Genomic DNA, 26,057 nt, shown 5'->3' with positions numbered 1-26,057 from the left:
AGCTTCTGGACATATTGCATACGTCCACATTGTCTAAAATCGCATTCCTGGTCAACACGTCCATATTAGACCCATCCAAGGTGGTCTGGCTGATCCCGGCCTCAATACCTCTGACATGTAAGTGGGCTGATAAGAAGTACTATGTCCCTACAAAAGATATGGACTTTTCTCTCACACCTTGTCCAAAATTCCCTCGTGGTTAATGCAGTAAATGCGAAGGGAAAACAGCATCATTCCAGGACAACCCCATATGACAAGGATTGGAAGAGGCTAGATCTCTTCAGATGTAAGGCATACTAGACAGATAATAGTCATATTACAAGAAGATCACTTCTTGCATTCTCTACAAAATCTGCTGATACACGTCAATCCCAGTATGCAACATTTATGTACTGGAAGAACTATTGATAATTGAGGCAGTGATTTTGTGATGTAGATTTATGTCCACTAAGAACTACATGTGAATCCCTCAAACACATTACATGGTCTTCCACCTGTGTAACTCAATTAACTTCAATAGAATTACACAGGTTTAAAAATGAGTATGACAAAGTGGAGAAACAGGCTTACTGAACCTGCCAAATTAACTTGATTGTGACCATAACCAGATTTATCACCCAGGTCTTCTGAGGTTTGTGGCTGGTAGTTTGTCTGTGTACAAGGGGTTATCTTCCAGATTTGTAGACTTATGCCACTTCAATTGTCATTTAATACTTCTTAAATGTATTCTATAATTACAAAATCCAATAATAAATACTGTAAGCTAATTGCTCTTCACAATTTGTTAGCAATAATCTTTTCAATATTGTGAAACAAACATTGCCCTTTACAAAACCAGTAATGGTGCCTAAAATATTGTAATCTTACATTTGAAGTCATTCTAATATTGGGTTTTGGGGGGTTTTTTTTAAAGAAAAAACATATTAAAATAACAGTTAAAAGGTATTTGTTATTACCACCAAAAATCCCACGCATACTGAAATAAGAATAGGAGTACTTGTGGCACCTTAGAGACTAACCAATTTATTTGAGCATGAGCTTTCGTGAGCTACAGCTCACTTCATCAGATGCATCTGATGAAGTGAGCTGTAGCTCACGAAAGCTCATGCTCAAATAAATTGGTTAGTCTCTAAGGTGCCACAAGTACTCCTTTTCTTTTTGCGAATACAGACTAACACGGCTGTTACTCTGAAACCTGAAATAAGAATATTTGCCACAGCAATGTACTGCAAGAACCTCTTTCTTTATTATATACTTATTCAAAATAAAAACCTTTGGTTTTCCAGGTGACTAAAATATTTTAAACAATGAACTTGAATCTCAGAATGTTGTTAACTTTTAGCTGCTGATGAAGTGGGTTTTAGCCCACGAAAGCTTATGCCCAAATAAATGTATTAGTCTCTAAGGTGCCACAAGGACTCCTTGCCGTTTTTGCTGATACAGAATAACACAGCTACCACTCTAAAACCTGAATAAAACCGGGTATTCATGGAGCCATCTAAGCCTGATGATAACTGTTCAGTTGTCTTTCCCAACAAAACTTTGATTATCAAGAAGTATTTGGAGAGACCAGCTATGTTCAAGCAAACTAGTTGCTTGTTTTGTGTAGTTACCCACATGTTGGTTGATTTAGTTTAAACTAGCCCTAGTGAGTCACTTTGTGTGCTTTCTGTTTAGCACTTCCTGTTTCTTGGATGCTGTCACTCAGTATTGTAACCATTTAGTAACACTAAATACATGTAACAGAAGCTTGCAAAGATGCCTGTTTTCACAATTTTCTGAAGAGTGACAAATTTAAGAATGCCATTTGGTGTAAGTTACCTGTGTGTCCATGTGTCATAAATATAAAGGGAAGGGTAAACCCCTTTAAAATCCCTCCTGGCCAGAGGAAAAATCCTCTCACCTGTAAAGGGTTAAGAAGCTAAAGGTAACCTTGCTGGCACCTGACCAAAATGACCAATGAGGAGACAAGACACTTTCAAAAGCTGGGAGGAGGGAGAAAAACAAAGGGTCTGTTTCTGTCTGTATGCTGCTTTTGCCGGGGATAGAACAGGAGATAGAACAGGAATAGAACAGGAGTGGCGGCCAGTATGTCCCTCGGCCCGCGACGCTTCCAGCAGCTCCCATTGGCCTGGAGCGGCGAACCGCGGCCACTGGGAGCCGCGATTGGCAGAACCTGCAGACGGGGCAGGTAAACAAACCAGCTCGGCCCGCCAGGGGCTTTCCCTGCACGAGCGGCAGAACAAGTTTGGGAACCACTGCTCTGACCCATCCTGTTCTCCTTCTCTTGCGCAGTTTGGGTGAAATTAATGGTTATGGCATTGTCTATTAGAGCATGATGATAGAAACTATCTAAAGCTTATTACTAAAAAGGTTAATGGTCTCTGTACACTCCAAGGCATTTGTGGATGCTGTCCCATATTATTTCTATACTCCAGATATTTTTTACTTGACATCCTTATTTTGGGGTGTCTGTTCAAATACAAACCCTTACTATTTGAATTAATCTTTTTCCCCTGGATTTTGTAGGTGAACCTGCTTATTATTGTTATCCCAATAGAAAGCTATTTCTCCTCCAGTATGAAACTTTTCAGTACCATTTTTCACTGTACTTACTGAACAATGTCTTGTTAGTTGCTGTGAGCAGATTCTATCCACTGGGAAAAATGGGTATCAGGATCTTTAAAAATATGTAAAATTTAAACCATTTTAAATTAGAAATGTGTAGAGGAAAAGATTACACTGGATTTTACACCAAAAAATCCCCCAACAAAACAAAACACTATGCAGAGGTATATTTATCCCAAACTGTGAAAATTGGAATTTGGAACTATTGCTAGGCATATCAGTCTGTATATTCTAGCAAAATTAGCTGAATGCTACATTTCTGCGATGCACTGTAAAGAAGATTTTAAAAAAACCAAGAAAATCTAAGCAGCTTGTGATGGAAAACTGTCCAAGAGATCGATAAATGATTACAAAAACTTAAATTCTATTGTGTTAGAAGGAAATTATATTGTAGAGAAGTGTTTTCCTAGTTAGAATTGACATTCTCCTTTTGTGGCATATTTTTTTTTTTTAAAAGCAAGATGACCTAGAAAATAATGTTGGAAATAAGGGCTGAAAATAATGACAGAAGCTAATATTCTGTGTTATGAAGCCAGTGATATCACTGAAACCACAATTCAGTATGATTGAATTTTTCACTCATCATCGTGGAGTTAAAGTAAATGATGTGCCCAATGCTAAAATGTGATGATGTGAAGCTACTGTCATTGAAGCTAAAAGCCAGCCATGTGAAGCCTAAATTCAACAATATTGACTGCAGCTAAAAAGCAACAGCTGAAGCAAAAAGGTAACAATGCAAGTGAAGCTTAAAAAGCAATGATGTGAGGCTGAAAAAAATCAACAAATAAGGCTGGCTAAAGATCCACAGCAAAAGAACTCTCTTGACATTACCTCACCCAAAGAGCATTCTGCTTTGCACAAAAGTGAGATTCTCCTATCAATAACTGTTTTTCCTAACTGTAGAAAAATGGAATAAAAGTAAAAGGAGACAAGGAAACTGGAACTTCTGTTCTAGAAAGAGTACTTGCTGATGGGCACTGTAATTCTTTTTCAGTTTTTGTTTGTTAGTAGTGACTATGTAAGACTTTGTTTTGTGGTGGGAGGTTGGTGGGCCACATGAAAAAACTACAGTATTTTTTTTGTTTTGGCCATGACTCATTTATTCATTGGCTGAATCCCCTGGTCCAACTTTCTGGAACCTAGACAGACTCTCCTTGGGGCTCCTGGAAAAAATTGTCCCCCCCTCAACCCTTTATTTGTTTTTCTGACCAAGCTAAAGTTAAAGATACTAAAAGCACTGCTGGGTCTCTCAGTGTACGCTGTATTTGGTTAAGCAGGTATCACCCCTTAACAGACCTAATAGTACAAGGACAGAAACACCACCAGTCATTTCATTTGTAAAAAGAAGACTGGAGCAGAAACACCAGTGGCATCTTTGTCTCCAGCCCTTTTTGTTTAATCTTTCTTGGTTCATTCCATACTCTGCTTTAGAAATATGGAGGAACTGGTTCAGAATTTGAAAGTGGAAGGCAGCTTGGGTGAAAGTGATCATGAAATGATATAGTTCATGATTCTCAGTAATGGTAGAAGGGAGAACAGCAAAGTAAAGACAATGGATTTCAAGAAGGCAGACTTTAGCAAATTCAGGGAGTTGGTAGGTAAGATCCCATGGGAAACAAGTCTAAGGGGAAAAAACAAGTGAAGATGGCAGTTTTTCAAAGAGACACTATTAGGGGCACGAGAGGAAACCATCCCACTGCGTAGGAAAGATAGGAAGTATGTCAAGAGACCACCCTAACTTAACCAGGATATTTTCAACCATCTAAAAATCAAAAAAGAGTCCTACAAAAAGTGGAAACTACATTAAATTACAAAGGATGAATATAAACAAATAACGTAAGTATGTAGGGACAAAATTTGAAAGGCCAAGGCACAAAATGAGATCAACCTAGCTAGAGACATAAAGGGTAACAAGAAAACATTCTGCAAATATATTAAAGCAAGAGGAAGACCAAGGACAGGATAGGCCCGTTACTCAATGAGGGGTGGGAAATAACAAAAAATGTGGAAATGGCAGATGTGCTTAATGACTTCTTTGTTTTGGTTTTCACCAAGAAGGTTGGTAGTGATTGGACATCTGACGTAACGAATGCCAGTGACAATGAGGTAGGATGAGAAGAGGCTAAAATAGGGAAAGAACAAGTTACAAATTACTTGGAAAAATTAGATGTCTTGAAGTCACCAGGGCCTGATGAAATGCATCCAAGATTACTCAAGGAGCTGACTGAAGAAATATCTGAGCCATTAGCAATTGTCTTTGAAAAGTCAGGGAAGACGGGAGAGATTCCAGAAAACTGGAAAAAGGCAAATATAGTGCCCATCTATTAAAAGGGAAATAAGGACAACCCAGGAATTACAGACCAGTCAGTCTAACTACTTTACCCAGAAAGATAATGGAGCAAATAATTAAGCAATCCGTTTGCAAACATCTAGAAGATAATAAGGTGATATGTAACAGTCAGCATAGATTTGTCAAAAACAAATCGTGTCAAACCAACCTGATAGCTTTCTTTAACAAGGTAACAAGACTTGTGAATGGGGAGAAGCGGTAGACATGGTATATCTTGATTTTAGTAAAGCTTTTGATATTGTCTCGCATGACCTTTCATGAATAAACTATGGAAATGCAGTCTAGATGGAACTACTGTAAGGTGGGTGCAGAACTGGTTGGAAAACCATTCCCAGAGAGCAGTTATCCATTGTTCAGAGTCATGCTGGAAGGGCATAACAAGTGGGGTCCCGCAGGGATCAGTTCTGGGTCCAGTTCTGTTCAATATCTTCAAATCAATGATTTAGAAAATGGCAATAAGTACACTTATAAAGTTTGTGGATGATGCCAAGCTGGGAAGGGTTGCAAGTGCAGGATCAAAATTCAAAATGATCTGGACAAAATGGAGAAATGGTCTGAAGTAAACAGGATGAAATTCAATAAGGACAAATGCAAAGTACTCCATTTGGGAAGGAACAATCAGTTGCACTCATACAAACTGGGAAATGACTGTCTAGGAAGGAGTACTGCAGAAAGGGATCTGGTGGTCATAGTAGACCACAAGCTAGATATGAGTCAACAGTGTAATGCTGTTGCAAAAAAAGTGAACACCATTCTGGGATGTATTAGCAGGAGTGTTGTAAGCAAGACTTCAGTGAAGCAGGATCAGTCCCAAAATGTGATGGAGAGGAAAATAAACTTCTAACTGTATGGCTTATACTGCTTTTAATGCACACACCTTCAGCAAATGGATGAACGTGAGTAGCAAGTACATGCACAAAACTAGAGCTAAAAGTTGACACTACATCATTTCCAAAGAACTGTTTCAGTATCAGTATAAGAAATCAAAACTTTCAGCAGCTGAAGCACTGGGCCCAAAAGACTCAAGGACTAGATCAGAAGAGTTTTATTTTGATCTTTTTTTTGACATTTTCACATCTGTTCTTTTAAGAAATAGGAAGAAAACTTCGTAACGCTGTCTGATATTAAACAGTAAGGAATTCTGAATAATGGCAGCTACTTATCACACTCCTGTTGCAGCCTGTATGGAATGTAAGATTTCACACTACTTCAAGCTCTTTGCCTGTTTCTTGTGCACGAAGAGGTGAGTTAAGGTCAGAACAGTCTTATCTGTGAATATCCTTGCTTTTTCCAGCTTCAATCAAATCTGGAACATGAATTCAACTTAATTTTTGCTATTTGTATTTAGATAGAGTAATGGTTATTAGATAAGAAGCTAAGCAATAATTCGAGTAGGGTTCACTTTGAAACAGCCCAGATTCTGCACCCTTAGGGAAAGCTTGTTAAGCTGAAATTTGGAAAACTTTGCAGTATTTAATATGTGCAGCTTTTAATACTTTAATACAATTCCTTTATCTACATAATGAGATTATGTGTTGGCAATATTATTTCTTTTCTTAACAGAAATTTAATTCCACTTTACTGATTGTTTCTGAAAGCAGTTGACCACTTCATATGAGCAAACTTAATAGAGAGCTAAGTGAGATGTAGTGTTTTATCCCATCGCTGTATCTCCAAATAGCAATATAGTGTCGTCATAATAAAATATGACATGAATTAATCCTGATGGTTTGTTAGAATTTCTTTTTTTCCCCATCAGATGCTATTTGCATTTCTACAGTTCTTTCTGCTTATTATCACAGATACAGTAGAGGCTCGTACAATATTTTTCAGTTCCAACTTCCATTAACCCTTCTTCCATTGTTGATAATTGGAACTTTGCAAAACACTTAAGCATGTGCTTCACTTTAAGCATGTAGACAATCACATGCTTATTCAGTGAAGTACTTAAGAATGTGCTTAAGTCCCTTGAAATAGGGTATTGTACCTAAAACTTCAGACATGGTTTATTTTTGAGAAATAAAACTTAGGCAAGTATGAAGAATACCAGGGTCTGCATTCAATGGAATCAATAGGGCAGTGGTTCTTAACCTTTCCAGATTACTGTATCACTTTCAGGAGTCTGATTTGTCTCGCATGCCCCAAGTTTCACCTCCCTTAAAAACTACTTGCTTACAAAATTAGACATAAAAATACAAAAGTATCACAGCACACTATTACTGAAAAATTGCTTACTTTCTCATTTTTACCATATAATTATAAAATACATTGATTGGAATATATATATTGTGCTTACATTTCAGTGTGATACTTGAGCTTGTTTTTCACTAGTGAGCCTTGTCTGAAGTCTCAACCCCAGGCTTCAGGCCTGAACTATGTAACTTAGCTTTGTGGGGCTCCCTGTGGCATGGGGCCACGGGCAGTTGCCTTGCTTGCTACCCTGTAATGTTGGCCCTGCGATCTCCTTAAACCCATCCCAGGACCCCCTAAGGGCTGCAACCTCCACGTTGAGAAACACTGATCTAGATGAGTTGCTACCCCCTGAAAGACCTCTGCATACCACCAGAGGTGCATATACTTCTGGTTGAGACCCACTGCAGTAAGGGATAGATGGCTCCGGGGAGTCTTTTAGAGCTCTTTATGGTATGTTATTAGATACAGGTGATGTTCATAGATGTGGCATGTTTGAAATGTCTGCTGTACATTTATCCCATAAGTCTGTAACAATTTCTCCTCTCTTTAATTTTATAGTTGGTCTGTCTTCTCCCACATCTAAACCTGGAATAGTAACACTAATAAAATTGTTTTTTTACAAACTGTATTAGAGAGTTACCTTTGGTTTTATATTCTGTTTCTTGCTCATTAGAGAAGTAAGTATCTTTTAACATTGGGTTGCCCCTCCAGACACATGTAAGCAAGTTATGCTTTTTGCTATCCAAATCAGTATAGTAACTTCAGAGGTGATGGCAAGCTCCTCGCTGTCATTCCCAGGAGCATAGTACCAGCACAAGAGGTTATTTTGAAAAGTGAGTGGATAGAATTGCAAAACACTGATATTCTAATGAAGTCCTCTGTAGAAGTGATCTCTTCAATAAGAGGTACTTGTAGAAGCAATTATAGAGCACCAAGACAAGCCAGGGCTCAGAGGAGAGGAGAGCTGGAGATGGATGGAGGCGTGTTATGCTACTGTGTGGGCAACAGATGTTAAAATACTCTCAACTGTATTTGGAATAAAAACATAAACGAGATTGTAACATACTAATATACTGTTGAAGTAAGTTAACCAAAGCTTTTTACAGCAAAAATAATATTGGCCAAAAAATATCTTTAGGTACATAGTGTACCAGTGACTTTCTTATTTCTTTAAATGGCTGATTACAAATACAACTTCCAGAATGTATTGTGCACTCCATCTTTCAATATAGCATTCATGCATGCCTCCCGTTCAGAACAGATGTTAAGTACAGTAGTAATTCCTTTTCATTGATAGTTTCAAACAATTAAGTGAATGGCTGAGGATCATACTAAATTAGTTAAATTGTTTTATCATTATGCACTTGTTTGCACTTGTAAAGCTTGTAATTAGACAATAAAAATGCAAGTGACAAAAAACTTTCTTGATTGAGATTTTTCTAAGATGAACAAAATATTAACCAGTATTTCAGCATAGAGATCCTGTACCTCTGAAAGCACTGAAGAGGGTGTGCTGCATGTAGTCAACTGCTTCAGTTTGTATCAATTAATCAATGAATTAACAGAATTATATGTATGTGCACTGCATGTGTTTTCTGCCAGTATTCATTCTGCACTGGCAAAATTACTTTGCTTTCTCAATTTCACATAGTTTGGCTTATGTTTTTTTTATAATTACATAAATACAAAACATCATTGCTCCAACCTGATCCCTTTTAAATCTTTCAAATCTTACTTCTGTTCTAAAATGTTTTATGAGTTTTATGTAAAGCTACATGTTGCTAACTTTAATAACACACAAAGTAGATTACTAAATGCAGCTTACACAATGGAAATGATCACTACATCTAAATATTTGTCTCCCTACAGTTTTGAATAAATTTGCAATCTATTTATGGAATAGAGCATTTTTGATATTTTTGGTTTATATAAAATGAAAACCTTAGTTTACAGATGCACTATGGATTTCTGAGGCATCCATATTTCTGCTGTTTCCTTAACAACAACTGTATAGATGCTGCTATCACCATGGGAATGGTTCTTCTGAATGAAGCTGCTACTTCCAAAGGGGATGTTGGAAAAAGGAGAAGTAAGTCATTTAGTATAATTTGTAGGATCTCTGAATTTTACTTATTGTAGGCATTTTGTGAAAACACAAAGGTTAGAATTGCCACGCAGGTTAAAGTTTTCAAAAGTGCCTAAGGCCTGGTCTGCACGCAGTTTTTGTACTAGTATAACTATTTCAGTTAGTGGTGTGATTTATTTTAGAAAATAATACAAGTCCGACTCCTAGTATGGACACATTTATAGCAGCATAAAGGTACTTTATACCCATATAGCCTTATGATCTTCTCATATGGAAATACCTATGCCAGTATAAAACATTTTTATACTTATATACTTATATAATTGCATCCACACTACGTGAGTTGCACTGCTCTAACTATAAGGGTATAGTTAAAGCAGTGACATTTTTATGTATAGACAAGTCGTAAGTGACTTAGGAGCCAAAGGGTAACATTTTCAAAAGCACCTAATTAATATAGGAGCCTAAGTCCTATTGCAAGTCAGTGAGACTTAAGGTAGCAGTTGCAAAAGCACCTAAGTCCTGTTTTCAAAAATGATTTAGGCATTTAGAATCTTGAGTCCCCATTTACTTTCATTGGAAAATAGGAATTTTATACTGGATCAGACTCATCTAGTTCAGTATAATAACCTGTCTCCAACATTGGCCAGTACCAGATGTTTCAGTGCTTTGCAGTAAGCAGATGTGGGATAATCTTCCAAAATAGTTCTCATCCTAATCGCTTAAGGTTAGAGACTGTTTAAGACCTGAAGCCTAAGATTTAGCATCCCTTCAAAAATGTACAGTCATTAATGATGATAACTCTGGTGGTGGTTCGAGTGATAGTCCATATAATTCCACAGCTGCTGATGAGTGAACATCCAGTGCAGATGCATCAGAGAACTTTCTAGTTAGCTGTGACTGGGGACAGAGTATGCATCCTTTGCTTCCTCATGCATTCAATGAGCGTATAAAGGGTAGAGCTGCCTCACACTCAGTTCCTTCTTACTGCCATGATGTATGTCGCAGCAGGTCCTTTCAGAGTTACTTATCTCTTTAGCTAGCTCGTCCTCAGGACCAATGGGACCACAGGTCATCAATAGGACTAGTACCACCTTCAGTTCTGCATGGCAGACCACGAGTCCCTAAGCTTCAAGCACTGCCTCATTTGCAAGGTCATCATGCCTCTCAATGATGGCCAAACAAGGTGTCTACTTTGCCTTGGTGAGGGGCATATTCTGGGTATATGTTTGATCTGCAAGTTATTTCTCAAAATGGAACCAGTGTTTGAGGGAGTCTTGCTTGAGGGCATCCCTTATGGAGAAGTCCATGTGACTGAACTCAGACTCCAGTTCCCAGGCCTCAAGGTCTGTGCCCCATGCATCTTCAAAATGAGGCACTCTCTAAGTTGGCCTTGGCGCGGAGAAAACATTGGGATTGACTGGATGCCGAACAGAGGTCCTCAGGAGAGAAGAGGCACAGAAGGCCATCCACAGGCTTGGTGCTGGTATCGCCAATGTCAGTGAGAGCTCCCCTGCCCCAGGAAGAGTGATACCTGTCATCCTTGGACTTGGGGGACAGCCCACAGTCATCCCCAACCATACCCAGGGGTTCAGCTGGATCTCTCTCTCTCTCTCACACACACACACACCACCTCCTCTGGGTAGGGGAGCTCAGCTTCAAGAAGATTGTGATGCCAGTACTGATCCATACCAGAACCATGACCCAGCCTCCATGGCCTCTGGTGCCATTTCACTTTAAGGTGTGGATGCCATGGGTGCCTCAGTTTGTCTTGGGCCTACCGTCCCTAGCACACTGTAGGTTCAGGTCAACTTCCCTGTGGATGGGAGAGCACCATCCCCTCTGCATGGTCCAGAAGAGGAACTGTAGGAACTGCAATCACAGGAGTCAGAAATCTCTCAGCAGGTACCAGACAAAACTTCCAGTTGCTGCACTAGGCATCACCTGTACTGGAGGACCATATGGTCTTCCAGGATGTATATTGTCAGTAGTGGCAAATTTAGAGATCCCTATAGAAAAGGCGCAGAAAAGTGCCTCATATGCTGCTTGATATATTGCACTCATTGGTACCAGGTTGCATAGTGATAAGCATTAATGAGAGACTGCTGGAGCCAGTGAAGGTCTTATGGCAAATTCTGTATTTGTAGCTCCAACTTCAAAGCAGTCCAACAGGTGGTACCAGATATGAACTATGGGCTACGAGCAATTTTTCTCAAACCCAGTACTGGACTAATTAGTTGTGACAGCAGCAAGTGAAAACCCATCAGGGCCAACAGAAATTGATGACAAGGGATGAGGAGCAGAAGGGCATGGAAATCATATTCTCACCTCAAGCCCCAAAATGAGGATATTCAACAACCAGGCCATCCTGGCAAAATATGGAGTGTCGTGGGGTGCTTTGTGGATAGTTCCCCATGAGAATTCAAGGGTGAATTCTGGACTTTGGTGTTTGAAGGGAAGCTGGTGTCTAAAACAGTCCTCCAGGTGGCCTTAGATGCTGTGCACATAGCATCCAGGATCTGCTGACCACAGTCAAGGATCTGCACTTTGAAGGTTCCTCTTTGTTTCATGATTAGATGGATGAGGCCATGAAATCACTGGAGGACTGTAAGGCCACACTCAAGTCCTTGGGGTTCTGCAGCCCCACCCCAGACAGCCATCAGCCATCACCCCAGACAGCACTTCAGGTCTCTGCATTGTGACAGGGTCGGGCCAGGTGGCTATAGGAGAGTAATAGAAGGCAGATATATTAGCCCCAGGCTAAGTAGGTCCCTTTTCCCTGGATAAGGTAACAGGGAAGGTTCCAGAACAATCAGGAACCTTCTGGAGACAATTAAGACAGGCTGATTAGAACACCTGCAGGCAATCAAGAAGCTGCTAGAATCAATTAAGGCAGACTAATCAGAGCACCTGGGTTTTAAAAAGAAGCTCACATCAGTTTGTGGTGTGCGTGTGAGGAGTTGGGAGCAAGAGGCACTAGGAGCTGAGAGTGAGAACGCGGACTGTTGGAGGACTGAGGTGTACAACATTATCAGACACCAGGAGGAAGGACCTATGGTGAGGATAAAGAAGGTGTTGGGAGGAGGCCATGGGGAAGTAGCCCAGGGAGTTGTAGCTGTCGCAGAGCTGTTCCAGGAGGGACTCTAGACAGCTGCATTCCACAGGGCCCTGGGCTGGAACCCGGAGTAGAGGGCGGGCCCGGGGTTCCCCCCAATCCTCCCAACTCCTGGTCAGACACAGGAGGAGTCAGTCTGGACTGTGAATTCAGAAAAACGGCCAAGCTGAGAGCTGCCGTGAAGCTCCAAGGCGAGCAGATCCGCCAATAAGCGCAAGACCCACCAAGGTAGAGCAGGAACTTTGTCACAGCAGATAAGCAGGCCCTCTACTATAGACCACAATATAGACCACTCCAGTATGCCAGAAAGGGGCGGAAGGCTTCAGGGAGAAGGCCCTCAGGATTGGCCACTACATCCCACTGTCCCTCATTCTCTACAACCAGGCAGCAGATTTGATTCCACTCCCAAAGACAGTGGATCTAATTTACCTTGATTTCAGTAAGGCATTTGATATGGTTCCACATGGGGAATTATTAGCTAAATTGGAAAAGGTGGGGATCAATATGAAAATTGAAAGGTGGATAAGGAACCGGTTAAAGGGGAGAGTACAACGGGTCATACTGAAAGGTGAACTGTCAGGCTGGAAGGAGGTTACTAGTGGAGTTCCTCAGGGATCGGTTTTGGGACCAATCTTATTTAATCTTTTTATTACTGACTTTGGCAGAAAAAGTGGAAATGTGCAAATAACACATGTTGCAGATGACATGAAGCTAGGAGGTATTGCCAATACAGAGAGGGATCGGGATGTCATACAGGAAGATCTGGATGACCTTGTAAACTGGAGTAATAGTAATAGGATGAAATTTAATAGTGAAAAGTTCAAGGTCATGTATTTAGGGATTAATAACAAGATTTTTTGTTATAAACTGGGGGTGGATCACTTGGAAGTAACAGAGAAGGAGAAGGTCCTCAGAGTATTGGTTGGTCACAGGATGATTATGAGCCGCCAGTGTGATATGGGCATGAAAAAAGCTAATGCGGTCTTGGGATGCATCAGGTGAGGTATTTCCAGTAGAGATAAGGAGGTTTTAGTACCGTTATACAAGGCACTGGTGAGACCTCATCTGGAATATTGTGTGCAGTTCTGGTCTCCCATGTTTAAGAAAGATGAATTCAAACTGGAACGGGTACAGAGAACAGCTACTAGGATGATCCGAGGAATGGAAAACCTGTCTTATGAAAGGAGACTCAAGGAGCTTTGCTTGTTTAGCCTAACCAAAAGAAGGCTGAGGGTGATATGATTGCTCTCTATAAATATATCAGAGGGATAAATATCAGGGAGGGAAAGGAATTATTTAAGCTTAGTACCAATGTGGACACAAGAACAAATGGATATAAACTGGCCATCAGGACGAATGTTTCTAACCATCAGAGGAGTGAAGTTCTGGAATAGTCTTCCAAGGGGAGCAGTGGCGGCAAAAGACATATCTGGCTTCAAGACTAAGCTTGATAAGTTTATGGAGGGGATGGTATGATGGAATAGCCTAATTTTGGCAATTAATTGATCTTTGACTATTAGCAGTAAATATGCCCAATGGCCTGTGATGGGACACTAGATAGGGTGGGATCTGAGTTACTACAGAGAATTCTTTCCTAGGTGTCTGGCTGGTGATTCTTGCCCACATGCTCAGGGTTTAGCTGATCACCATATTTCGGGTTGGGAAAAAATTTTCCTCCAGGGCAGATTGGCAGAAGTCATGGGGGTTTTTCGCCTTCCTCTGCAGCATGGGGCCCAGGTCACTTGCTGGAGGATTCTCTGCACCTTGAAGTCTTTAAACCACGAGTTGAGGACTTCAATAGCTCAGACATAGGTCAGGGTCTTGTTACAGGAGTGGGTGGGTGAGATTCTGTGGCCTACATTGTGCAGGAGGTCAGACTAGATGATCATAATGGTCCCTTCTGACCTTGAAGTCTATGAGTCTGTGAGACAGCATGCCACTTGCTACCCAGCCCTGTATCATCTCCTCTGTATGGCATTTCTGTCATTTCTGGTCACCTCAGACCAGTAGGTATTGAACATTGTAGAGATGGGCTACACACTTGACTTCCTCTCCTGCCCACCCACCCACCAACTCTCCTCATCCCTGTTCAGGGACCTATCTCATGAGAGCACTCTATACCAGAAGGTTCAGTCCCTCTGAGCTCTTGGTTCCATAGCTCTTCTATGTGTTCCTTCACAGGAAAGGGGAAGAGGGTTTTATTGAAGGTATTTCCTCATCCCCCAGTATAAAGGGAGGTCTTTGCACTATCCTCCCTTTTCATCAAGCTGTCTACAGTGATTCTCAGATCTCCTTCAATAGGACATAGGCTGCTAAGATAATTTTGAAAAATTTATCCTCAGTCCCTAACTTACCATCAGTGTCAAAATAGACGGTTGCTTGATTTAAATTTGACTGTAGCTCTCTGATCTTATTTCTTGGATTTGTGAGTCTGTATTACACGAGTGCCAGATTCTGCCTTTCTTACTCATGATGAATAGTACCTTACTTTACAAGCATTTCCATTGAAATAAATGTTAATGCTCACAGAACAAAGTTTTACTCAATCTGATAAGGATGGCAAAATCTGGCCCTTACGTGGTAGGGAGAGGCAGTGTCTGAAAATGTCCTAACATGTTGTTTTCTGGTTTAAAAGGAAATGAGGAAATAATGAAAGTTGCCAGCTGTCATCTGCCATTTAAAGAGCTGCCATGTCAATTGTAACATACCAAACTATATATTTATTATAGCATAATTGCTAAACTGTTTTTTGGAAAAAGTTAAAATTCCTATTAGGGTTAGTCAAGTCCATTCAATTGACAGTCTCATCATATTTATTGAACTGGCACTTACCAACCTTTTTTTTTTATTAAAAAAGGAGGCTAATTATCTTGTGATGCAATCCTGTGATGTGTGTATTATTAACAGATAATGATTTAATTTTATAAAATTACTGAACTGTGGAAATGCCAATACTCTCACAGAGCTCCACCCCAGGCATGAGGACTTGAAGGGGACAGGTATACTGTCCTTTCATCAGCTCTTATCGGTGACAACATTGGTAGATGTCTTTCAATGTCCTTCAAAAAGAGATTCTTCTGTATCACAGCCTAATATGATACATATAATATGGCAATAAGCTTAAGTCATAATTTAATTGAGATACTGAAATTCTACATGTTTAGAGCTTGACTCTGAGAAGTGCTGAGTGTTTGCATCTCCCACTGCCTTCAGTTTTTGGTGATCACCACCTTTCAATATCAGGCCCTCATTTTTTTCAGTTTCTCATGTAAATGTTGAGTCAGGAAGAATTTCTCCAGGAATTCCTGCGGCTGAGTTGGCCCCTTGCCAGACCCGCACAATGTGACCACTTACAGCATTTAGAACTTGATCCTACTCCCATGGAAGTCATTGGCAAAATGCCCTTTGACTTCAGTGGTACCAGATTAGTCCCTTGGTGTTCCTCCAATTATTTCTCTCCAAGCATCTGATCCTACTTTTGTTGAAGTCAATAGGAATCTTTACATTGACTTCAACTGGAGTTGGATCAGAACCTATATTCTAGGCAACTAACATGATTGTTAAGGTATGATGCTGTCTCTACAGTAGCAGTGTTGCAAATTATGTTTATAATCCAAGTTAAATAACTGATTATTTTTCATATTTCTCTTCAACACTTAAAGACATATGCTGCAATCAAATTGATAGTCTGACCACCAGAGTTTTAGAACTTATCAGAGAGAGATACCTTTAACCACTTCTTTTTGCTCAAAGAGGAATTGCTAAATGTTTTTGTTCTTCTTTAAACTATTTTAAAATGATTTTTTTTCTCCAACTGCTCTACTTATGACTCTGTGGCTTGGTGTCTATACTGCATACTTACTGCGGTACAATGACAACCCTCAGAGGTGTGAAAAATCCACCCCTCTGAGCAACATAGTTATACCTACTGTGACTCTCTGTGTAGACAGCACCATAACTACAACCTCTGGCAGAGGTGGAGTTATTAAGCCAATGGGAGAGCTCTCTCCCGTCAGCTTAGAGCAGCTTCACCATACGCGCTACAGCGGTGCAGCTGCACCAATGCAAATTTGTAGTTTAGACCTGTCCTGAGTTTAGTAAGGTATTTATTCTCTCTCACTTTTATTCCTTTCTCTGCCTCTTGTCTTCCAGATGAACTAAAACAATTGGTTTCTCCCATTTATTTCAATAGGAATAATGTGATTTTTTTCCACACAACCCTGATAGTTCAGATTCCAATTTACACAGGACATTCTTGATTATCCCAGATATCAAGGGAATATTGAATGAGTTGAACTGATTTTTGGGGGGGATAATGAAAGTAATTTTCAATGTATTTAATAGATATTGTGGCACATGACTGTTTGATATAAATAAGGGTGTGCTGCGTTGGCTATTAAGAGAACACAGCGGTTTATACTGAGGTTATAAAACTCTGTTCATTCAGATTTTTTTAAAAACCTATATTACTAATGGAATCTCTTTGGTGGTTGCTTACACAAATCCTCCAATCTTTCTGCGTGAACCTGACTTAGACCATATCTTCACTACAGGTACTATAGCAGCTGTCAAGGTTCCTCCCCCACTCTGAACTCTAGGGTACAGATGTGGGGACCTGCATGAAAAACCTCCTAAGCTTATCTTTACCAGCTTAGGTCAAAACTTCCCTAAGGTACAAAATATTCCACCCTTTGTCCTTGGATTGGCTGCTACCACCACCAAACTAATACCGGTTACTGGGGAAGAGCTGTTTGGATACGTCTTTCCCCCTAAAATACTTCCCAAAACCTTGCACCCCACTTCCTGGACAAGGTTTGGTAAAAAGCTTCACCAATTTGCAGAGGTGACCACAGACCCAAACCCTTGGATCTGAGAACAATGAAAAAGCATTCAGTTTTCTTACAAGAAGACTTTTAATAAAAATAGAAGTAAATAGAAATAAAGAAATCCCTCCTGTAAAATCAGGATGGTAGATACCTTACAGGGTAATTAGATTCAAAACATAGAGAACCCCTCTAGGCAAAACCTTAAGTTACAAAAAAGATACACAGACAGAAATAGTTATTCTATTCAGCACAGTTCTTTTCTCAGCCATTTAAAGAAATCATAATCTAACACGTACCTAGCTAGATTACTTACTAAAAGTTCCAAGACTCCATTCCTGGTCTATTCCCGGCAAAGACAGAATATAGACAGACACACAGACCCTTTGTTTCTCTCCCTCCTCCCAGCTTTTGAAAGTATCTTGTCTCCTCATTGGTCATTTTGGTCAGGTGCCAGTGAGGTTACCTTTAGCTTCTTAACCCTTCTTAAACCTTCTTACAGATGAGAGGAGCTTTCCCCTGGCCAGGAGGGATTTCAAAGGGGTTTACCCTTCCCTTTGTATTTATGACAGCAGTATAGCTATGTCACTTTATCTGTGCTGCCATAACACCATAGTGCAGACGGACACATTTTTCACACCGCAGAATGGGGTAGCCATGTTGACCTAAGTTTTAAATGTAAACCAGGTCTAAGACTATAAAAGTCTTCTCAACCACATAAGAACTAAATGAGGCAACTCCTGTACTGCCTTCATTACTACTTACTTTAACATTAGGTTATGATGTGAACGTGGTACTATTACTCAAAGGATATTCTAAGTGTAATTTATTTTCCAGAAAGGGCAAACAAGTACCTGAGATTACATTGCCTGAAATGTATAATTTACAAAGATTTCTATATCCACAGTCTCCAGCAAGCTGTTTGTATCCACAAGCTGCAAACTACTGTTCTTTTTGCCTCAATAATACACTTATACTGATAAGTAGGGTTTTTTTAATAACCACAAATAAATAATTTCCATGAGTGTTTTGATGCCCTGTTAGAAGATACTGGACATCATAAGGCAATATATCAAAACTTGAGTACTGAACTATGCCAAATTTCTTTGTAAGTGATTGACATAAATAATAATCTTAGTATAGACATTAGATGTTAATCTTTTCCATGTTTTTATATGATAGTAAACACAGTTAATATTTTTTCCAGTAATATGCCTGGTAGGACTGGGTCTCGTGGTTTTCTTCTTCAGCTTCCTGCTGTCGATATTCCGCTCCAAATACCATGGCTATCCATACAGGTAATCTTTTATGTTATTAAATCCATTTATATATTGTAATCGGTACCAGGTATTTTTAAAAGTTCAAAAGATTGGCTTGATCCTGCTGTCCTTGATGTTAATAAGGATTTTGCCATTGATATCTATGGGAGCAGGAGCAAGCTATGAGTAAGAAGAGAGTGATGTTTGGATACATGTAAAAAAGTAGCTGACCCATTGTCTTAGCGGCTGTGCTGCACTTTACAGGTCAAAGGATGTGTTTGTGAGTGACTGAATTTCTTTGTAGTGGGCCCATGAAAGATAATGCACCTGGAGTAGAAGATGATGAGCTCTGTGATGATCAGTAGTAGCCGTGGAAGTTCATTCCACATCTCAGACCAGCTCTCAAACAAGCTCTCTCTACTGCACTGAGAAGCAATACCCTTATTCATTATAATGGATAAATCACCCTGTCAAAACATTCCATAAGAAACTTCACATACCATATGAACTAAAACCACAAATACTTCAGATCTGAATACACAAACTCAAATGGGTTAGAATTTTTCCCCACCTTTGGGACAGGAAAATATAGCTAGTGCTGCATTTATATGAAGGCTTCTAAATATACAAGAGTGGGTGGTTAAGAACATACATGCTAGAAATAAGTGTAGAAACAACTTTTTTGCTGTGAAATCTTCACTGAAATGTGAACATAGCACAGCTGTCACTGTTTTTCAATAGACAATGTGTACATATCACCTCAATTGATTTTCAGATTATTAATTTTTTTTTACTTTAATAACATGAAAGTTGTGTCAACATGCATAGTCTACTGAGAACCATTGCACCAGACAGAGTGACCATGGTTGATGGTGGCATCAGACATAGTGTAGTGAAGTTCGCAGATCTGGCTCAGTCCTGTGTAGCCAGGAATCGCAGTAGGCATCAAGTAGAGTCGGGGTGTGCATGAATAGGAAGTTTGAGAGCATGGTGGGCCAGGGTTTTTTTGTCCATGCTGGTGACATGGCAGAATAGTGTGCAGTAACACTTTTGAATAGAATGAGCACCTGAATGAAGGTCAGAGCTCTGTGAGGATTATGACATTTTGCACAAAGTCAAAACATTTTATGCTCAGGATTTGGCACTGACAGTGAACATGGAATGTCTCTAACTGCTCGAAGTTTGCTTGTAAGAGGGTCCAGGTTTCTGACCTTTATAGCAATATGGGTAGTACACAGGTTTGATAGATCCTGAACTTTGTCTCAGCATAGACATTTTTGCTTCCATAAGCATGGACTTCATGCAGGAAGCAGTGAGAAATATTAATCAATGAATGTCTGGTTTGTTGTGACCGTTTAAACTCTTCTTGCAGCCTAGGTAGTGGAACTTGTCAGCACTACCCATGGTACTTACCCCCACTTGCACCAGGGATTTTGGTGGCCCATCTGCAAGGTTCTGTACCTTGGTCTTCCACCATGAGACATTCAACCCCACAATGTGGACAACATCTTGGAGACCTTGGAGGACAGTGCTGAAATTCTGACTTTTCCACAAGCAGGGCAGCATCGTCCGCATAGACTTGGTCTGAGAACACTTCTTGACCAATCTTGATTCCAGTGTGTGGTGCAGCAAGTCCAAGGATCCTGTCAATAGCATGACAGAATAGGCAGGGTAAAGATGCATTCCTGCCACACAGCTGAGATTGTATAGAAATGTGGTGAATCTGTGAACCAACACACACTCTCTCGCTAGTACCAATGTGAAGATTGTGCAGTAGATTAGAATATCTGGAATGCCAACTCCTTTCAGTGTGAACCAAAATCCGATCTGTCAACCAAATCAAAAGTCAATCTGATGTAGATGTATATCATGTCAAGTGAGTGTTTACATTTTTGGTGAAGCTCAGCCAGAAGCCGGAGGGTAAGGACAGCATCCATTGCCAATCACCCAGCAATGAACCCTGATTGTTGTGGGTGATGTCTGTTAAGGAGTGGCTGCATCCTACCAAGCAGAGCATGATAAAAGACCTTTCCAGAGACCAGTAACAATGAGATTGGCCTGTAGTTGCAACACTTAGAGTGATATCCTTTGCCTTTGTACAAGGCCACTAGATGCCATCTTTCCATTCTGCTGGTACTTTGTGTGATGGCCACACTTCTAAGAACCGTTGATGCAGGCTGATGCTCACTGGGTTCCAAGGCATCTCTGAGCACCTGGATTGGAATGCCATCAGGTCAAGCAGCGTGGTCCATTCCGTAACTTTTGGAAGGCCTTTCATACTTCCCCAGCTCAATCACAGCAACTTATGGCATTATATACTCTATGCACTAGTAGTCTGTCATGTGGTGGAATTAACTGGATATTTGCTACTAGCTGGTGGTAGAATGTGTTCTTTTCACAGATGATGCATTTTCTGTTGGCTTATAGGCCATAATGACAGATAAATGTCCACAAAGATGTTGGAGCCAAACATAGAGTAAGCCCAGAGAGATGGGGTTCTATGTGGTTAAAGTCTATACTAGCTGCTGTCTAATAATAAGTGCCATACCTTGAGCTAGGTGTGGACAACCAGCATGGAAGATGGTTTCGCCTTCTACAGTAACTTGATGTCGTTATGGTACACAGGGCTCTTTGATTCTGACGATTACTGTCTTTTAACAGATAAATTCTTTGATGAACTGTCATGTACCCAATGCCATTCAGGGTTAATATGTTCCATGTGGTGACAGAGAACGTGTCTCTAAAATCTGGTTTGGACTTCCAGGAAGTTGGGATCATTGGGGCTGCACCTTCCCTATAAGAGGTTTGGGTTACACTTGTCCTATGCATGCGGAGCATGCCTCTCCTCCTGCAGTCAATAATAGCGGGGACTTTAATATTGGTGCTATTGTCACAGTCTGTTGTGGCTTTCCCCCCCTTCATTTCACACTGTCTTCTTGAGGCATGGGAGACATAGAGGAATTTTATATGTGGGGGACACCATCCCACTTCCTAGGAACTAGTCCATCAGATGCCATTGGTTCCTGGGAGCACGAAAAACCATTCTGAATATCTGGCTCTTCTACACTATGTGATCCATAGTCATGGCTCATTCACCTTCACTGCGTTTGGGGAACTTGGCCCTCATCTGCTGAGTTTGTCATTGGCCTTCACTTGTTACCCTGAGCAGAAGCCCTAATCAGGCACTACCAACCAGAGGTGCACATGGACAGGGATGACCATACTCTGAAGTAGAGCAGCCTAAACTGCTGTTACCTGCTACACAAAACATAGAATCATAGAAGATTAGGGTTGGAAGAGACCTCAGGAGGTCATCTAGTCCAACCCCTGCTGAAAGCAGGACTAACCCCAACTAAATCATCCCAGCCAGGGCTTTGTCAAGCCAGGGCTTAAAAACCTCTCAGGATGGAGATTCCACCACCTCCCTAGCTAACCCATTCCATGTTTCATCACCCTCCAAGTGAAATAGTTTTTTCTAATGTCCAACCTAGACTTCCCCCACTGCAAGTTGAGACCATTGCTCGTTCTGTCATCTGCCCCACTGAAAAGAGCCTAGCTCCATCCTCTTTCAAACCCCCCTTCAGAACATGGAAGGATGCATACTAATCTAAATTACATGCTTAAAATCGTTGATTACTGTATATTGGCAAATGTAAAATATGTTTGGTATCTCAATCTAAAAGATTTTAAGTTTTATTAACATGCCTACGTAGTATTTCAGTAAAGATAATTCATTTTATTACATTTGTTCTTTCTTCACATTCATTGGCAAATCACTATAAATGATACATAGAAGGAACAAGACTTCTTCCTACTTTGTAAACTTCCCGCAAGTTAAATGTGATTAAAATCTCATCAGCAACATTTCCATGAAACAAGAGGAAAAAAAGTTGAAACTCTTCTGACATTATGCCTTTTATTTTATTTTACTTTTGCTCACTCCCTCAGCACAAGTGAGATGATGAGTTTTCTCATTGTTGTAGTATATTTCAGTAGACCATAATGTTACATCCATTCTATCCTTTAACAAGACATTATATTGAATGGAACTGGAATCTGATTCAAGAACAGTCAGAGGCGAGAGCTTGGCTTGTTCTCTTCTCCAATGTTTTTGATTTAATTCTTCTCTGCCATCATCTCAAAAACATCTGCAACGTGTCCTAGAATCTGGCTACATTTTGCAAAAGCAAAAAAGCATGGCATTTTGTGTGTTAGACTTGGATCTAGTGTTCTATGTGACTATATATAACTAGCACTCTCTTGGCTTTTTTTTTATGTTGTCTTCTATCACTGGGATATCTTAGCTCCTTCCACAAGAAGAAAAAAATAAAACCCACTCTCTTTTCCAGCCCTACCAACAGGAACTAGCTTAGTTATTTTTAAAAATAAAGTATGAGGATGGTGATGTGATGGAGACCATTTTTGTGGGAAAAATAAAAAAATGGTTTTTCATTTATTTCTGAACATGGTCATGGTGGTGAAAGTTCTTATGGCAACAAACAGTGAGTTCCACTGCCATGGGTTAGCTCTTGTGGAAGATACATCTGACAGATACAAGCCTTCCTTGTTTATTGACAGTTTTATTTTTGCAATGGAACAAATCTGTCGTGCGGTCATCATCACAGGAGATGTGATCTTTTAGATAGCTAGAGCCAATACTATTCAGGGTTTTGAACATCATAGATCGTGTCATGAGATAAACCCCAAATGAGAAGATACTCTGGCAGCCTTGTATTTCCTGTGGTCTTGCCTGTTTTTATACCTCCTTTCTGCTGAGTTAGGCTTGTCTACACTACCCAGGTAAATCAACCTAAGTTACACTACTCTAGCTATGTGAATAACATAGCTGAAGTCGATGTAGGTTAGGTCGACTTACCACAGTGTCTTCACTGTGCTGCGTCGATGGGAGATGCTCTGGTCAACTTACATTACTCTTTTCGGGGAGCTGGAGTACTGGAGTCGACCGGAGAATGCTCTGCTGTCGATTTACCAGGTCTTCACGAGACCTGCTAAATCCACACCCACTGCATCGATTACAGCAGCGTTGATCTCCCAGTAGTGAAGACAAGCCCTTAGTTAGATACCACGTGCATCTTTCCTGCTACACAGCAATACAATTAAAAATGCTCATCCATTGGTGCTGCTATACCTGCAGCCTTATCTAAATTTATTTGTCCACAAACCCTGACAGTTAATACACTATGACATTTTTAAAAAGTGATGTTTGTGTGCTCGTTTATATTTGTTTTGAAACGACCGTACCTTGATCTTCAAAGAATTACGATAATCAGATCCAAAGTAGACCACTAGTAAAATATTACTTTCCTTTCCTAGTTTACGATGTTCCTCTCTCTACCTTCTGCATCTTTAAGTTCTTCCCCAAAACACTCTGTTCCCAACAGACCGACAAGCCCTATTCCTCCCCTCTAAGAATGTTTGCGAATAACTTGCTTGATTCACCTTTGCTAGCAGAAGAGGAACAGCTTGCAAACTCCAGCAGGTCAGCTGAACCAGTGAGGGCATTCACCTCTGTAAGGGAGAGTAGACATTGTTTGTATTGTCACCCTCCCTACCTTCTGTTGGTGGGGTGCATGTATTTATCCAGTATCTCTAGAAGAAACCCTTCAGTAAAGGCTAGGTAGGAGACAGTAGCTCAGTTTCTTGCTGGCAGTGAATGTGGTGGAACAAATATTACTAAAATATTAAATACTATCTAAATAGCTCTTGGAACTAACAAAATGTGTGTGCTGAACATCACTGCTGAATCATTTACTTTGTGGTATATTCTATCCTTGTATCTATGTCTATTAACATTGTATGCCCTTTTCATAGGGACCTTGTTTACTCACTTGTCTCTAAAGTGCCTGGAACAATTTTTGTGAGATATAAACAATAATTTGCAAGATGAAATATCACAGTTCTAGATGTTCTTAAGAGCCTTTTTACAATCTCTTTTGGAAGACAGCTACAAATCAAGAGAATTTTTTTCTGCCACTTTATGATATACAGACCATGTGACTGGATGATTTAGGGAATATTTGTACTTTTTCCACAAATTACTTTTGCAGTTTAATTTGTTATATATATATACACACATGTACCACAGCAAGGTCTTCATGGTTGTGAAACTATGCCTGTCACACTATTCTAACAATCCATTCTAGCCATAAAATCCTTTCTTATGGTAAAGCACCTAACATGGATGTTTTCAGCCAGAGAGAAATAAAAAATACTTTCTAATAGTTTTGCGATAACAGTAAAACTAATTTTTTGCATTATTGCCTTGTTGGCTGAGGTTATTCTGTGAATCATATTCGTAGAGTTTAGTGTGTCCTCTTAAAACTAGTTTAGTCCATTTCAGAAAGCTTCTATCCCTGTTTGTGAATTGGAATACACTATTACGAAGCAATGAAAATTGTTTAGACAGATACTTTAGAAGAGAAATTAAAAATAAATTAATGAAAGAATTATTCAGTAGTTCATATGGAGATTTTAAATCCAATAGCATCACTCTTTCAGCAGCCTAACATGAAAATTGGCTATTATATCAGAGGGCTGGAGAGTAGCAAATATAATACCTACCTTTTGAAAGGACATAGGAGTAAATCCTTGGAATTACAGACCGGCAAGCCTTATTTCAGTACCAGGAAAACGGGTTGAAACTATATTTAAAAATGAAATTACTAAACAACTAGATTAACATAATGACATGAATAAGCCAGGAAGACTTCTGCAAAAGAAAATAAACAGTTTTTTCAGCATGGCGAAAGTAAGAAGCTCAAGATTTGATATTAGGATTGTTTTTAAAGTATTAATGATTCAGAAAAGAGAATAATGGTAGTAAAGTTTGCAGATGACTGAGAAAATTGTGAGAACTTCATGGGGAACTAACAAAGCTAGGTAAAAGGGCAGCATAATGGCAGATGGAATTCATTGTTGACAAATGAACTTAATGCATATTGGAATTCATATAATTAATAGTAAGAATATTCTTGCTTATTTAGTCCACCCTCATTTTCATTGATGCAAATCATGGGGTATCTGTCATTTATCATGTTGAAAGTATTTCACAGCCAAGTACACCTCACTTTTAGTAATTTTTTCCTTGGTGTTAAGCCTAATTTTTCATTTGCTCAGTTTCATCCCATTCAGCCTTCCTATACCTTTGAATCAGCACAAAGAATCTGAAACACATCTTCTCCCTCCTTTTTTGTGCTTACTATCATTTTCTTCTGAAAATAGTATAAATATTTTGGTTAACATCTTTCACATTAATCTATTTCCCATTCAATAATACCTGAATAGCCACTGGAGCAGATTCTCTACTTTACAAGATTTCTACTTGTGCTCAGTGCTAGATGGCTCCCAAATATCTAGTTGTCCACTCAGCAGGTTTTCAGGAAGACTCCATATCTCTTCTAGCCAGTTTTATTTGGTACAAATCAAAAGCCTGTGAAGATTCCAGACCCACCCTTCACCAGTACATTGTCCAAGATGAGAATAAAAACATTAAGAAACAGAAGAAAACTGTATAATCCATCAGACCTTTCTTTCAAAATCCGAGAAGTTTAAATGGACATACACAGCATATGTAAGAAAAGAT

General features: G+C 39.8%; 1 protein-coding gene across 2 annotated transcripts in view; it reads left to right on the top strand.

Annotated features, from left to right (window-relative positions):
• TUSC3 (tumor suppressor candidate 3) overlaps positions 1–18,497 on the top strand; it is a 282,259-nt gene extending 263,762 nt beyond the window's left edge. For both annotated transcript variants that reach the window (XM_077814571.1, XM_077814572.1), the window contains exons 8-9: positions 9,186–9,260; positions 18,403–18,497. In XM_077814571.1, coding sequence (XP_077670697.1) covers positions 9,186–9,260; positions 18,403–18,497 — 170 coding nt within the window. The remainder of the gene's footprint in view (positions 1–9,185; positions 9,261–18,402) is intronic.
• Positions 18,498–26,057: the final 7,560 nt, after the last annotated feature.

Source organism: Eretmochelys imbricata, chromosome 4 (assembly GCF_965152235.1).
Source record: "Eretmochelys imbricata isolate rEreImb1 chromosome 4, rEreImb1.hap1, whole genome shotgun sequence".
Taxonomy (NCBI): domain Eukaryota; kingdom Metazoa; phylum Chordata; order Testudines; family Cheloniidae; genus Eretmochelys; species Eretmochelys imbricata.
This window is presented reverse-complemented; position numbering and strand designations above follow the sequence as displayed.